Source organism: Callionymus lyra, chromosome 13 (genome assembly GCF_982586985.1).
Source record: "Callionymus lyra chromosome 13, fCalLyr1.hap1.1, whole genome shotgun sequence".
Taxonomy (NCBI): domain Eukaryota; kingdom Metazoa; phylum Chordata; class Actinopteri; order Syngnathiformes; family Callionymidae; genus Callionymus; species Callionymus lyra.
The window spans coordinates 8,612,280-8,628,168 of record NC_141830.1 but is presented as its reverse complement, the minus strand read 5'-3'; the positions used below and the strand labels follow the sequence as shown (position 1 = coordinate 8,628,168).

Sequence of the window (15,889 nt, the reverse complement as noted above, 5' to 3'; positions counted from 1 at the left end):
CGAAACAAAGCTAATGGACACGTCTGTTATGACTATTAGAGATGGACCCTCCGAGGCTCTCCGTTACACATCAACCTCTCTGCTCACTGCTCTTTTGTTAGATTTCGGCTTTGTGACAAAAGACAACAGATGGAAAAAAACACTAGAAAATGTCTTTTGTTTTCTTTGGGTAGATTGTCCCAAACTGAGGTTTTTGTTACCCATCGTTCTTTAAAAGTCATGGACAAGAAGAGTTAGCGACTTTACCAGTCTTTATCCTTAACCTTAACAATAGTTTAAAATAAAATATAAATATTTATATATATATATATCTACGGTATCTATCTATCTACAGTATGTTTTTATCCATCTATCCATCCAGCTATCTTTCTATTTCTGAACTAAACAGTATCAATAGTTTTGCAACAGATTGAGACACATTGAGATACATATTGATATTGATTTATTACCAATATTACTTCACTCTTTGCGTTCAGAATTCACTCTGTGTTAGAATTCTTCACTTGGCCCCGATGTACATAGTTTGTAAAAATTTAAAGAAACATGATACACAACGTAATTTTTAGGTTGTTTATTTTTTATAACATTTTGTTTGATAAGTATTGATATAATTCAAGATATTAAAGACAACAAGCTAATTATTGCAATGTACAAAAAACAACGAATCACATTAGCAGTTGATTATTCAATTAATTGTTTTATTTAGAATGAGTTTTCGTAAGCATTTTCTCCAAAGGTCTTGAAAATAAAAAATGATATGCATTTCAGTCCGAGGTAATTTTTAACTCACTACTTGATGTCATTTTAGTTTATAATTAGAAGATAAATTTTAGAAATGTGTTTCCTAATCGAGAGGAATTTTTATATTTTCACTTCATCCAAGTGCAGTTAAACAAACAGCTAGCATTGCAAGAACAGTGACAAACTAGCAATTTCAACTCAAACAACAAACCATGTGTCTCTCACTGCCAAAGTGTTTTATCACCAAACACAACATTATGAATGTCTATTTTTAGTCTTTAGTCCCAATAGTAGCAAATATAACCCAAAAATATACACATTTTTTTAAGAGCACAAAGTCAATAAACGTTTCTTTTAACATAAAATATTCACGGCTTCATTGTACTTTCCTAAATTTAGCCCAGCTCTGATGTTTCATATTTTTGCCCACATAGGGTCAGAGCCAGAGCAACGATTATCTCAGCGACACCCGATCCTTCCAGCAAAGGGAAGATAAAAAAAAACTATATACGGAACATCTTCACGGAGCGACCGAGGAGTCGACTTGGGTGTTTATTTACAATATGCATCCAATCATCGTTTGTCACAGTTCCATGTTCCAAAACCACCGAAAGACAGTCGGGGCAGATTCCCCCTAGGTTTTGGCACGCTCGCAACACTAACTTGTAATGTGGTTCCATCTTATCAGATCCTGCTTACAATAACAGATCCAAGTCCAAAAGCTGTTGTTTAACTTATTCAAAGCCATGGGAACGTTGGCTTTTTTTTTTTTCGAACACGTTTTTTCGCAGACATCTGCCAGTCCCCGCAAGCCGTCCTCCGTGATGTGGACCGGGACCCGGCTGGTACCAGATTCCACCAGCACTTTCAATCATTCCCCCGCGAGATTACTGCAATGGGATATTACAGAACAAACTATGACCATGTGTCCTGCTGCCACAAAGCTTAGGAACACATTACAGTTTGTCAAAGGCAGCTATTGCCGGAGAGAGATAGATACGAGGCGAGGAGGAGCAAAGCCATTGACCTTCATATTTGCCTAGCCTTCCCCTCAACCCCAATCTTGGGAGCAAAATCATCTGATGCCAAACGGACTGTCAACCGGGCTTGTGATGGTGGCAAAGCCAGCGGACATCAATCAATCAGATTTTTCCCCTCGTCTATCAGAGGAGGCTTTTTTTTTCCCCCTGTTTTGCTGGAGCTTATCATCTGACCCAGTTGTTATCCTGTTTCTGAAGCTTAAGAAAACTTGATTATGGTCAAAATGTATGTCTGGAGGATTCACACACACACACACCATAGACGGAAACTAAAAAATATATATTCTCACAGTAACAGAAAGTGGCCGTGAGTTCAAAACCAGGCTTTTTACTTCTTTACGGTGTCGTGTATGAGGAGTTGAAGCGAGTTATCTTCGGGTTTTCAGGAACGCGTGAACCCTCAGATTACCATCCCATCTGATATCATAAGACAAAAAAAAAAAAGGCATTTCAGTTGGCTCCGGCACTTGCTCAATGTCAACAGTTTTTAGTAATTACCAGATAAGCCTTCTCTGAAAATGCACGGAGAGAACGAAAAAAATTGGCCGATTTCTGGAATAATCTTCGCCGCATTTCTCTCTAGATGTTTACTCTGTCGTTTCTCAAAAGCCTGCCCATGCGATAATAAGAAGCAGGAGAAACCACATTTTCGCCACGTGTCTCTCCCTTTTCTGCAGACTTATTTGCATCATTTTACACGAGAAAATAATCGATCCTCATCAACCTGTCTGGAGCGTAATATCGCGCCATTATGGCTGTTAATGTCGCGGCTAATCACACGCGGCCAGATACGGCCTCTGATCGCATTGGCGCGTAAGCTGCGCCGTCAACAGCTTTGCCAGCTTTGCACGGGGTTGTAAATCAAAAAAAACACAGCCTCTTTAAAGTATTAACGCCGGTTGAAGTTTGTTTTATATATTCAGCATATTTGGCTGTAAATTGTTTATCTGTTTACAAAGCCTTGTCATTAGCGATTTTCCGCGCGGGGCCTTAAGATGGCGTCTTTGTTGTGTCGCCCCGTCTAGGAAAAGGGGGGAAAATGCTGATGTACAAATTGAACTGAAGGGCTTGTTACTTAATCCGCAGTCGCTACCTATCCCTTAGCTACGACGGGCGGTTGATCCCGAAGTTTGGCATTGCCCCCTCCTACGCCAACTCCCCCCTCCACAGACACATCCTCAGTAATTCCTGCCAAGCCTGAGATGTAGACGGGAACAGCTATTAGGGTGGGCGTCAGTCCCTAGCATGCCAGCTGCCACTATAAGATGGCACCTGAACTAAAACCTCCCCCTTTGATGAACCTTTAAAACAAAAAAATATTCTCGAAATGACGCAGTAATTGTCGAGTATACCCAAGAAATGTGACGCCGAGTCAACGGATCAGATTCAAAATATATGTATGTTTACTTGATTTTCTGGAACTCCTGTTGTGTTATCAGTTTTATCTTGATCTTTAAAGTATATACTTTATTGAATATTGTTTAAGCGCTTTGTGACCCTGGTCTGGAAAAGCGCTATACAAATAAAAATGACTTACTTACTTACTTACTTACATCTTAAGACACTTTTATTTGAGCTTTTCCTTGATTTTCTGAGACTCCTGTGTTTGTCTTATGTGTCTTGACCTTTTAAGTATATATTTTATTGGGTATTGTTTTGATTGTTCAAGCGCTTTGTGACCCTGGTCTAGAGAAGCGCTCCACAAATATCACTTACATGTGTAAAACAAAATAAATAATAATTACGAAGCTGCAAATACTTTGCCTCGTCTTCAAATGACAGTGAGTCACCCTTTCCCAGGAGTCTCTTTCCCTTCCCTCGTCCAAGATTCAGTCGAAAATCCAAACATTATAAAGTCCATGAAAATCGTCTGAATAGCTGCGGCTAACGAAATAAACAAACAAAAAAAAAGCTTCTCAATAGACACGTTGAACTCCTGGTGACTGACAGCAGGGTTTAATTCCAGCAGCAGGTTTTTACAGGCTTTTGCAGTTTGTTTCTTGTGTCAAAGCGTCGCACACCGGCAGGATGAACCCAATATCCATATCCATGATACATCAAAACCCCTCGGATGACACGAAAAATAACCGCAATAGCTCAGGTGTGACCCGCGGAACCCCTTTAATTGAGCAATATCTCGGGCGGCTGAGCCATGTGCATCGGGCTGAGGTGAAAAGGGATCGTGCAAGTTAAATGAAAGAAGAATTCATGATGTGTGGCGGCCTCTCTGACTCACCCTGGCTATTTCCCCTCCTGGCAGGGGCCAAATAGAGAATGTTAAATGAGGCAATTGTGTCCCGCAGGCAAAAGAGAGGAAGAAAAAAAAAAAAGAAGGAGATGCAGGCATTTGGCCTCGCTCTCTGCTCCAACCCTGAGGAGAATTCTGCGGCGTGATGAGGTACGAACCAGGACCAGACCCCGCTCAGAACCCCGACATCCCAGGAGGAACCGGGCGCTCTCGGCGGCTGCATGTGTGCGATGACAAGTCATTAGTCTCATTATTAACCAAGCTGGTGTTTCCGTCGCACACGTTCCCAACGGTCGACATTGAGATGTGACATTTACGACACTATTGTTTTTTTTTAAGGTGTTGAATCACACACTAGCACTGGTGTACGTTTCAATTCAGAGAGAAGAAATGACCCTTATTGGATATGATATAAACATACTTACGTAAATAATACACAAATGTACCTTCAGCACTTTTGTGTATAGTAAGAGAAAAAAGAAATCGTTGCATCAAGGAATTGAGCTCAAATATTTCAAATAAATTCAGATTATGTGCTACCGATTTAAACTATTACATTACAAAAATACATTTTATAATCTTGTGGGTTACTAACTGGTTAACACTGATCATGTATTAAAGGAAAATAATATATATTTTTAATCCAATAGATATAAAGGTATACATGTTGTACATTTGAATTCTCAAATACATAAAAAAAGAATATAAACTTCTTTTTTTTTTTTTTTTTAATGGGCTGAGGACAACACTATTAAAATATGTTTCAACTTATAAAACAGCAAATACATTTTGTATGATTTCAGATATACTTTAAACAATTATTAATAACACTAAACAACCTCAACTAATCCATATCATATGTACAGGTATTTATTCATCATTCAACCAAATAAAAAAGGAAATTATTTATTTTAGTTTCCTCTGAAAATAATTGATGAATGACAACCTTATATTCTATTATTTTTATCTAAATATATAGACATACTTATATTTCTTTCACTTTGTTTATCTTAATATCATCATTTAACCGATTTATTAACAAATGAAAAGGAAATTATTTATTTTAGTTTCCTCTGATGAATGACAACCTTATATTCTATTATTTTTATCTAAATATATAAACATACTTATATTTCTTTCAATTTGTTTATCCTAATATCAATGGGGTTTTGATGAGGTTATCAAGAAAGACAATGTAAATACTTAATAAGATCCATTTAAAATATGTCAAACATATCATTCTATTTCTAATGAAACATAATTCCGATACTGTGCTGATGTTGACGTTTGTCAAAAGCGTTCTCGCTCAAAGTTCTACACGAGGACCTGAGAAGTTGTGGCTCTAAAGTGGCTCCTGTTGGTCCCAGAGGCTGCAGAACGACACGTCCGATAATCAAAAGCTTTGTCTGCTTCTTAAAAGGACGTACTTGAAGAACGGCATGACCAGAGGCCTGTTCCCTTGCTCAAAGGCACTCGGACATCAATATTCAAATCTCACATCTCTTGTTGCGATTAGAACGCTGCCACACACACTTTTCAAACAACAAGGCTGGCCCTGAACAAAAAAAAAAAAAAAAAAAGGCTCAAATCGATGATCTTTAAGTCTAAACTAGATTTCCCAGCAGTTTGCCACTCTCGGCAGCAAGATAAGATAAACTCCCTTTGACCTGAGAGATGAAGTTGCCATGACGATCAGGGAGTCCACTTTCCTTATTGATATTTGCCTGATGTAACAACAAATGGAACCAGATCCCGCGCCTGATTATGGTGATTAATTAATACCGATATTGATCCCCAGCAGCGAGAGACAAGGCTATTAACTTGACGTGGGTTGAAAGTCAATTGTTACCGGGAGGCATTGTCTGATTTCAAATCTAAATAAACAGGAGGGGGCGCAATAACGGCTGAGATGCAGATAAAGACCAGATTCACCTTATTTTTTTTTACTTAAAGAAAAGATCTTTTAATTGATTCTCTTAATAATAACATTTTTTATGGCGCTATAAACCAACCTAAAAAAGTACAATAACATTATCATTCTTTAACTATTTAATTGAATTGTCGCTTGCTTTGGTTTCTTCCCACATCCAGATACTATTCGATGACTGACTTGTCCAGAACATTCTCTGATGGACTGACAGCTTATCTGCAGTGTCACCTACCTATTACCCTGAACAGCTGGGATACATCTTCCTTACATATGACTTTTGGGAGGTGATGTTTCTTATCGTGTTTGCCTATTTTAAGTTGTTCATGGATTATTTTAATGTTATTTAAAAGTTCTTAACACATGTGTTGTGTTACATTGATTTTCTTTGTTTGTCGAAAACTGAAGCAACAATTCAAGATTCAAAAAGATTCCTAATGTGTCATCGTTTTTTACTATTTCACCGATGACGTTTTAATTGTTTGGTCAGTAAAATAACTTTAGAAATATACAACTCAACGGCAAAATAACTTTCCGTGAAGAAGGGTTTTTAAGATCGTACTTAATGACTAGTTTGGTTGAATACAAACAATAATTCGGTGGATTTCAGACCAGATAAAACCATCAGTCCTTCCTTGGTTTTTATACAAACCAAGTCATATCTGCGTCCATAGTTTCCTTATTTTTTCTCATGATTAGAGAATTGATTGTGAACTCCTCTAGTTTTCGAGTGAACAGTCTTAGAGAGTTTGACAAAAGCAGATGGTGAGAGAAATACACTTCATCAACCTTTTTTTGTTCCTTATTTTATCCATTCTCTGGGTAAATTGACGGCAAAAAAATTAGAAAGAATTGTCTCGACAACTTCAATGCGCCATGTGTAAAAAAACAGTCGTAAAAAACTAGGTTAATGTTGACAAATCTACAACAATACACCGATTCAACAAGAGGTCCACGGGTCACATCCGACCCATCAAGCTATTTGGATTGGCCTGTGCGGTACATTTACCCATAGATACTGAATGCCACTGATCTTCGGCACTTTGCGACACTTTTCCCGCAAAGTCTCGGTCAGCCGAGGAGCTCCAGTTTGGATAATGCAACACGGTCCTCTGAGGGTAACCTAAAGTTGACACGAAAACTGAAGATTTTACACCGAATGCACCAAAAATGTCAACACAAAGCAAACGCCAAAAAGCATAACCATGTGCCGTTTGTGCCACGATGTCTTTGCTGTGGACAAGGAGACTTCTAACTGTTGTTATTTCAATGCGTTTGTGCCAAATGATTCATAACATTGTGCATCTGTTAACAGGAAATAATAGTAGAGGGGTTGACCTGCCCACAAGCTGGACTTCCTTTGGAAATATTAATTGAATATCCTTGAAATACAACAATAAGGAAATGGTTTGCAACATCCAGAACACCAATACCAACCAAACTAGTATGTCGAGTTTCAGCATCTACTTTATCCAGCCTTATGTTTTGATTCTACCAGGCCTTTCTCAGAACCAACACTCCAGAGAGGCCGCAGCTGGGTCCGACCATTATTGGAATAATAGCCGTGGAATTCAGGAAAGAGGAAGATAAAGAGGAAGCAGCGCGAGGAAGTGACCTCCACTTTTTTTTTTACAGCCACCCTGCCCACATCAGTGACCGACTGTCGGCTGCCAATCCGGGCTCATCCGACGCGTCAACAAAAGGGAAGCAGAAGCTTCTCCCCACAGCTGGAGTGTCTCTGACATAAGCGGTTGTCTCAAAAAAAAAGTAAAAACAACACATTTTTTTAAGAAGTCGTGCACAACAAAATACATTAGGAGAGAGATGACATTCGTCGGCATTGTTGTTGGATGTCGAGAGTGAAGGAGGCAATCGGGGGATCCTTCAGCTAAGACGCGGCAACAACACAAGCTGTTATTGGCAGCGAACAGATGTTTGAGGGAAAGTTGGCATTCGGCGAGCATTCTTCTTCTGACAGAAATCAACCAGACAAACACGGGAGACGCGCCGTGATTGTCACCCAATGAAAGAGACCCACCGAATACACCAGCAGGGCCGACACGCAAACATTTCCCTTTGATTGTACACCCCCGAACCATCTGACTACCTCCGGTGACTACCCTCCACCGGAGGCACTCCAATACCTGTGCTGAGGAAAAAAAAATGGAGTCCGTTGAGTGCAAGGAAAGAAAAAAAAACAACATCAAACTAACAGCTCAAATCGCTCTGCTAGAACACACTCGCTTGTCGCCCGTCTGGGACTAATGTACACACACACACACATTCAGATACACACACACACGGGATGTTGGCAGTCAATTCAGTAAACACTCTTCTTATCCCTGACTAGTGTAATCTGCCTCTGATAAATGCCCCTCAAAGATAGAAATGCCACCTGATATGATAAACAGTTTGCTGACGTTACATAAAGTGGCCGTATGGTAAGTTGTTGGGAAGATAAACAGACGGAGCGAGAGCGAGAGAAACGGTTGTCGCCATGTAAAAAAAAGGAATAGACTTTGAAGTTCTAGTAACACAGACTTTTAGTGGTGTGTAGCGTTTTTCAGTAAGTTTCGATGATTTGGTTGAAGTTCAGGGCATGATGGATTGTTGGATAGAGCATGAGATAGAAAAATATAGAAGAAATATACATATTTCTATAGTCCAGGACTTATGAAAGCATTTAGTTTGTTTATACCTAAGAAACGTGCGTTATAGCAGTTTTTAAACTGATTTTTTAAGAGCAAAACTTTTTTGTTTAAGAATAAAATGTATATATATATTTTTTTTTAATTAAAAACTTTACTTCCAAGTGTTTTCAGTCACTTTTGATCAAAGCTCTGACTTCATAGGCAAACTAATACAACTGTATTTCGCCAACTACAGCAATAGATTGCATTTTCTATTTTTCCGGTTGTCGATTCTAGGACCGAAAACTAAAAAGTCCAAAAATTGTATCGATGTGATCACTTACTTCACATTGATTGACAATTTTTGAATTCAATAAAGGACAGTATAATAGCTTGCACTGGAAGGTGGAAGTGGATTTTATTCTTAAGCAATAAGAATAATAGTATAAACAGTTTTTCATAAATAATTAATGAATGTTTGCTGGGTGAGGGCCTATCCCAGCTACTTGGGGCAAGAGGCAGGGGACACTGACTGTAGGAGGAAACATGAGTCCCCTGAGAAAATAGACTAAAGAACAAAAATGTTTACTGTACAAATTAGGAATCAAAATTACCATAAGACTGAGCTTCCCTTCAAAAACTTCCCACGCTATAATTCACGCAAGAAAAAACATCTTACACCCTCCTTGCTTCAAATCAAACTTTTTTTTAATTGAATATATGGATTATAGAAACAGTGAAATGTATCCGTCTATGTTTCAAATGGCAATAACATGATTCCCACATTTATCTCGTTCATTATCCAAGATTACAAACCAAAGGATTCACTTGGGATCACAGCTGACAAAGTTGGAGTCATAGCGTTTTGCAAGTTTTGCCAATCAGAATCAGAAAAGATGAGAAAGAATTAAAAACACACAAAATTTTACTAAAAATGATAAAACTTGAATCAACTATAGCCCTTATGACAACAAGACAATGCATAAAACAACAAAAAAACTGGTGTTAATACATTTCTCCGGGTTTTTTTCCTCTTCATTTTCTTAAAAAAAAGGTGTAGTTAAAAAAGTGAGCGTCACCATGACAGTGAAGGCACTACAAAAAAAACACCTACATTAATAGTATAAATGTATATCGTAAAAATCGAATGCATCTCTTCTGAACACAAACACGTTCTTCAAAGATGGAGGAAGTGAATCAAAAACGACAAATCAGCCTCGTCATTAACAATCACGGCGCGGGTGACGGCGTGGACTCAGATCGGTATCGTCCTCGACTGGAGAGTAACAGAAACAGACAATCGCTTCTACGCTTTTTTCACTCTGGTTTTTGGCGGCGAAAGAGAGAGAGAAGAAAAAAAAAAAGAAAGAGAGAGAGGGAGGTTAAGCAACATGAATTCTCAGACGGAGGGCCCGCACAGTGAAGACAAGAGCAAGAGGAGAGAACACTAAGTCAATTTAATAAGCACATTTGACATTAGATGTCTGGCCCTCACAGGGGCCGCTTCAATATGTTCCCAATAAACACCAGCTCCCCTACATCATCCCCACCTCACTTTACGCCATGAAACTTTGGGTTTGCGGGGGCAATTTTACAGACAAAATTACAGCGAGGGGTCCGGTTTCAATTCAATCCTGCTCATATCTTCCCTTCCTATTAAGCATCGAAATGTTCCCGCTCAGTTTTGCAACGGTGGTTTGGACCCGAGCAGCTCTAGCAGCAGCAGCGGCGGTGGATGATGAGATGGAGGAATTTCATATTACAGCAGCTCATCAGAACGCCGGCGATATTTTCATCACTTCCTGTCAAAAAATTCCGAGTGACTTTGCCCGCGAACAATCTGGGGGCAATTTATTGGCATTATTGGCACGGGGGTGTGGGGGGGTGTGGGGTGGGGGGGTGATAAGGCTAAAAACAACAGCAGCTAGCAGCTGGCCCCGGCGAGATGAGCTGATAACATTGATATGTGCTCCCACACAAAACACCTCCGACCACTATCTCCTCCTTCCATCAACCTCTTATTACAATAAAAGTATCGCTGCTTTTTTTTTTGTCGCTTTCTTGGGAACCACCAAAAAGGAGGGGGTCAGACACAGGAGTGTGTATATGTATTTATATAAATATATATATATCAAGGAATCAGATGTAAGAGAAAAAAAAAACAAGAGGCAAAAATACATAATTTATCACCGTATTATCGGGATATCCAGGCAGAGTAATCAAGGAGCACTGAGTGACTATTTTTTGCCTTATCATCCAAAGTGGTGGAAACGGAGAAGGAATTATCAGGCAGCTGCAGATTGCTGGGCTGGAATTTTAATGGTAATAATCGTGGGGGCTTCTGATGGTATATCTTCGGCGCTTATCTTTCCCATTATCTGCCCTTATCTCCTCAGTCATCGGAGCAAATTAATGGTGCTCTTTCAGCATCGCCTTTTTATCACTGCTCAGAGAGCACCCAAGGGGAAAGAATAAGCAAAATATTAAAATACTGCATAAATCACAATTTTAGATAACGGGGCAATGTATGCAGGAATGGGGGGGTCGGGCCGCGGCGGCGGCGAAGGGGAAAGTGCGCCCAACAACCTTTTTGTCCTTTAGAATGACTGTCTGTGCGGACTTTCTGTGCAAAGCATCCAATGCTGTTTTTTTTTTTCCCCCCAGAGTTCCCGCGAAGGATCCAGGCTTCTGGTGACCTTTCTGATTTCTAACTAGGGCTCGATTATACCGCTGCTCACCGCCCTCTATATTAACATGATCTCACACATGACATGCTCATTCACACGAGCCGGGGTCACCACCAGGAAAGGCTGCTGGTCAACAACATTTTTTTGGGTACAGCAGAGAGAGAGATTTTGGGGGGCGATAAAATGGTCCCGGATTTTTGTCGGATCAAACGTTGTTGTGCGTTTGATGTTTGCATAACTGGACGCCCCCCCAAAAAAAGCTAGGAATTGCACGTCACGTGTATGACATTTGATTTCAAATCATAATGCACACTCTGCTGTATATCAAAGGCACGTGAATATTTGTTTCCAACGACAATAATTCAACAATATATTACATTTAATATCACTGAAGGAATACACTGTTGGGGAGTTTAACGGAATATCAACAATTTTTATTCTTGTTGAAGTTCTTTATATCATTTTTTTAAAGAAATTCATTTAAATATAAATAGATATTTATACTGACATTACAATATCTTTAAATATTACTTTAATATGAAAGCAGGGTATTTATTTTTAATTGTTAGACTTATGAAAGGATAATACAAAAATGTACTATATTAAACTCAAATAAGTAAAAGTGGATGATCAGTTATTCATAAATGACTATCATATTTCCTTACTAGCAACACACACACACACACACACCTACACTTGCACACACACACACACACTCGCGCACACACACAATATGTATTAATGTGCAATGCATCATGACCAAAGGATTAAAACACACACATTACACCACATTGTTATTTGAAGTTACTTGCATCTTAAAATGATGCAAATAATCTTTGATAAATCAAATACATTTTTTAAATATAAAGAGATACTTATACACACACAGTCTCATGCATGAAGGCTGTCGTTGAGTGTTTTCTAGTGGGCGTCAGTGTTAACTTTGTAAACACGGCGTCTCATTTTCATACACACTTGTGCGTTCAATAGAGAAATATCAGGATCATCTCCAGAACAACATCACTCAAAAATTTTTAGCCAATTTAACTATTGAATTTTAAGTTACCACTAAATGAGTACACACTCTCACACTCTCTCTCTCACACACACACACACACACACACACACACACACACACACACACACACACACTCACATGCAAAAGCAGCTGATGTCAAGAAGTGTCTTTGAGGAGGAGAGTGTGTGTGTCGACAAATATTTCACTCACACATATAAAAAAAAAGAATGTGCTCAAAACATCTCAGAGATTTAAACAATATCATGAAGACACAACATCAAATTGAAACATTAAAACATATTTAGATCAGGATTTTTGCGAGTTTTTAAGTGGATGAAAATGTCATTTTAACGGGGTTTGAATGTCAATTGAAGTTGATGTTGTTTTGGGGAATTAAGATGAAATTGTTAAAATACATTTTTGGACGTCAACAGCTGAAACACACACCATTAGAGGATTTAAAAACATGAATACACAAGTTTTCTTTAGAGATTATTGTCGTCGCTCTGGTTGAGTCCAAGTGTGTTATTCGAGTGGACGATGTTATTCCAGCAGGACGTGACGTTAGCGTCGATGCTCAAACTTTTTATCCGGCGGAACCTTCTCGAGATCGGGGGTAAAATAACGGAGCACCCGCCGATGGACAACCACAGCATGTGTGGGCGCGGAAGAAAAAAATAAATAAATAAATAAAAAATAAGAAACCGTGTCGCAAACACATCTTTTAAATAAATAAAAACTCCCCGTGAGAAGACGTTTTTGTTTTGCGGGGAAGGAATTAAAAGGGCACTTACGTTTGATCTGCCTGGGGTTGCTCTGCTTCCGGCGGGACATGCTCACTGAATCCAGGTGTACAACTGTCTCACCGTGAGGCTTCTCTTCATCCAAGCGCTCGTGGTTTTGTTTTTTTTAGGTGTAGCAGGTTTTTTTAAAAGAAAGTCTGGATGAAAATTGAGGAATCAAGAAAAAAAAATCGGACCCGTACTTTTTCTTCTTCTTCTTCTTTTTTTTTTTTTTTTTTTTTAGAAACGCACAAGTCTATCGTTCCGGTTTGCTTTATCTTTCCCCTCTCTCTGGCTCTGGCACTGGCTTTCTCTCTCTCTCTCAGTCTGTCACACACACACACACACACACACACACCCTCCTCTTCTCTCTCTCTCTCTCTCTCTCTCGCTCCTGGTTCGCCGGGATTCTTCTTCTTCTCTCGGTCTGACTGAGGGAGGTGAAGGCTGTTCGCGCTTTTGTTTGAAGATAAGGTTTGTTCCTCGCCGCGACCCGTAGCGTCAACTTCCATCCTTGACTTGATTTCTTATTAGTGATCAATTAAACCAATTAACTGGCATTTAAATCTACTGAGAAACAAAAAAAAAAACACGAGGACGTTTTTAAGTCAAGATGACGACATTTCTTAAAATATAAACATGTATACAACAAAATATATATATACTGTATATATATGTGTGTGTTTACTAATCCACCAATTAAACCGAAACATGTAATTAGGTTGTTTTTTGTATTAATGTTTCCACTATATATTATATTATACATGTCAAACTATAAAACGTTGCTTCAATATTCAAGCATTGTTTGCAACATGTATTTCTTTCACAATTATTTATAATAAATACTATTATTCAATACCTTTTTGTGCAAACAATGACAACAAAAAAAACCCAACAATGAGCTCCTAATTAAAAGTGTCTCATTTGTTTTGAATGTATAATAAAAAATGTATAGTTTGCTTCTTTAAATAGTGTTTTTTTTATATATGTATAAACATTTTAACTATCATATTGTGTTTTAGGTAGGTAGGTAGAACTTTATTGATTGTTTTTTTCCAAATTATCCACAGCAAATACAGCATTTTTTCATAAAAAATAATCTAAATAAAATAAGAACAAGAACAAAGAGAAATAAAGAGAGAGAAAGAGAAAGAGAGAGATTTCAATTTTCATTGAATAACATGAAATAATACATTATATCAAACTACATAAACCAGTTCTAACTGGCTGAATAAAGGAATTACATCATGTTTTTTTGTAGATATTATTTTTATTGACTAGTCAAGACATTTACTGTAAAAAAAACAACTAATAAGTCAAACGGACTTAAGTAAAAACGACAAAAGAGTAAATGATTATTTTCAATGAACGTACATTTGAAATATATACAGTCAAGTCACTGACTCAAGTCACACTAAAACCACCCAGTGTAACAATGTGCATTCTTCCATCATCAATATTTAATAAACTGTCAATCAGACTCACCCGCCGCTATCTCTCGCTCGCAATTATTCCGGCTTCGGGCTTTTACAAATATAAAAAACATATCATATTTTATTCACACAGACAGACAGAAGGCGAAGCGAGCCTTCAAAATCCCTCCGATTTTTTTTTTTTTTCCAGCGCCACGTTCTGAATAGTTGCCCAAACTAGAAATCACTCTGTTCAATTAGCCAGTTGGACTGCCAAGGAAGACAAGCAAGTGGCCTGTGAAATTATCTGCTAACCCAATTCCACAAGTTTGGAGTTGGGAGTCTGGAAACTACGGAGCCGGCGACGTGTGCAGAAGATGTCGGGTCAGCGCCTCGCCTCACCTTCTCCGTGTCGGAAAGCTGTCGGTTCGAACTCCGGTGAAATGATGCGACGTGACGGACATGACGACTCATAACGTTCATCTATTGAATTAGCAGAAAACTGACATTTACTAAAACTCTTTACTCATTCAATCTCTGTCCATTTACCTGGAGATAAACTCGTCATATCTTGACACCGTCCACCTCGTCTGGACAGATTTTGTCGGTGTTAAAAAACCCAATAATACTCAGATTATGTTGACTTGGTTTGATGTACTTTGCCAGACAGACAACATGCCAGACACCTTTCTGCTTTTCTTTTTCCATCTGCTCCCTCTTACTTCTTCCAAAAATGGCTCTTTTTCTCGCTCCCTCTCGTTTAGCCGTTTAAAAAAAATGATGAGCAATGGATTGTGTTTTTGTTCACAAGGCTGCACCACAGAGGTGGAAACCTTTATACACCACAGGTGGAGAATAGAATGTATACATGTGTTTAGTGTTGTTTTTTTTTAGAGCTACATTAAACTAACAAGTCCATCCCTGATGTACAGATACAGGCTCGACTCTGAGTCTCTAAAGTTTACCCACACTCGGGGACAAGAGTGATGTGTTCAAGAAAGTGTTAACAAACACAATCGCACAAGGGCGAACATTTGTGAGTCTGTTGATGAATCTGTAACTTATTTTCCTGGATATAATCAAATTTTTCATTTCTCTTTTAGTAATTTTCCAGATTGATTGTTTTTGTTTTATTATCTTTATGATCGAGAGAATCTCCAAAGAGTATGTACCACGATGCTAGTTACCTGTGGATCAGTACTGACTTTTCATCCAGTCAGAACAACCTTTGAATCCTGACAGTTACTGTTACTTTTTTTTGATTAAATCTGCTGAAGACTTACTTAAAAAATACTTGTTTGGTCAATTTAATTGTGTTTAATTGGAAGAATCATTGATATAACTTCTCTAAAATGAATATTTCTTTGAAATTCAGAGGAATCAGAATCAGAATCCTTTATTTGT

At 38.4% G+C, this 15,889-nt stretch overlaps 1 protein-coding gene across 1 annotated transcript in view; it reads right to left on the bottom strand.

Moving 5' to 3' along the window:
- zfpm2a (zinc finger protein, FOG family member 2a) overlaps positions 1 to 13,639 on the bottom strand; it is a 161,997-nt gene extending 148,358 nt beyond the window's left edge. The window contains exon 1 of the mRNA XM_087805343.1: positions 13,086 to 13,639. Coding sequence (XP_087661469.1) covers positions 13,086 to 13,125 — 40 coding nt within the window. The 5' untranslated portion in view covers positions 13,126 to 13,639. The remainder of the gene's footprint in view (positions 1 to 13,085) is intronic.
- Positions 13,640 to 15,889: the final 2,250 nt, after the last annotated feature.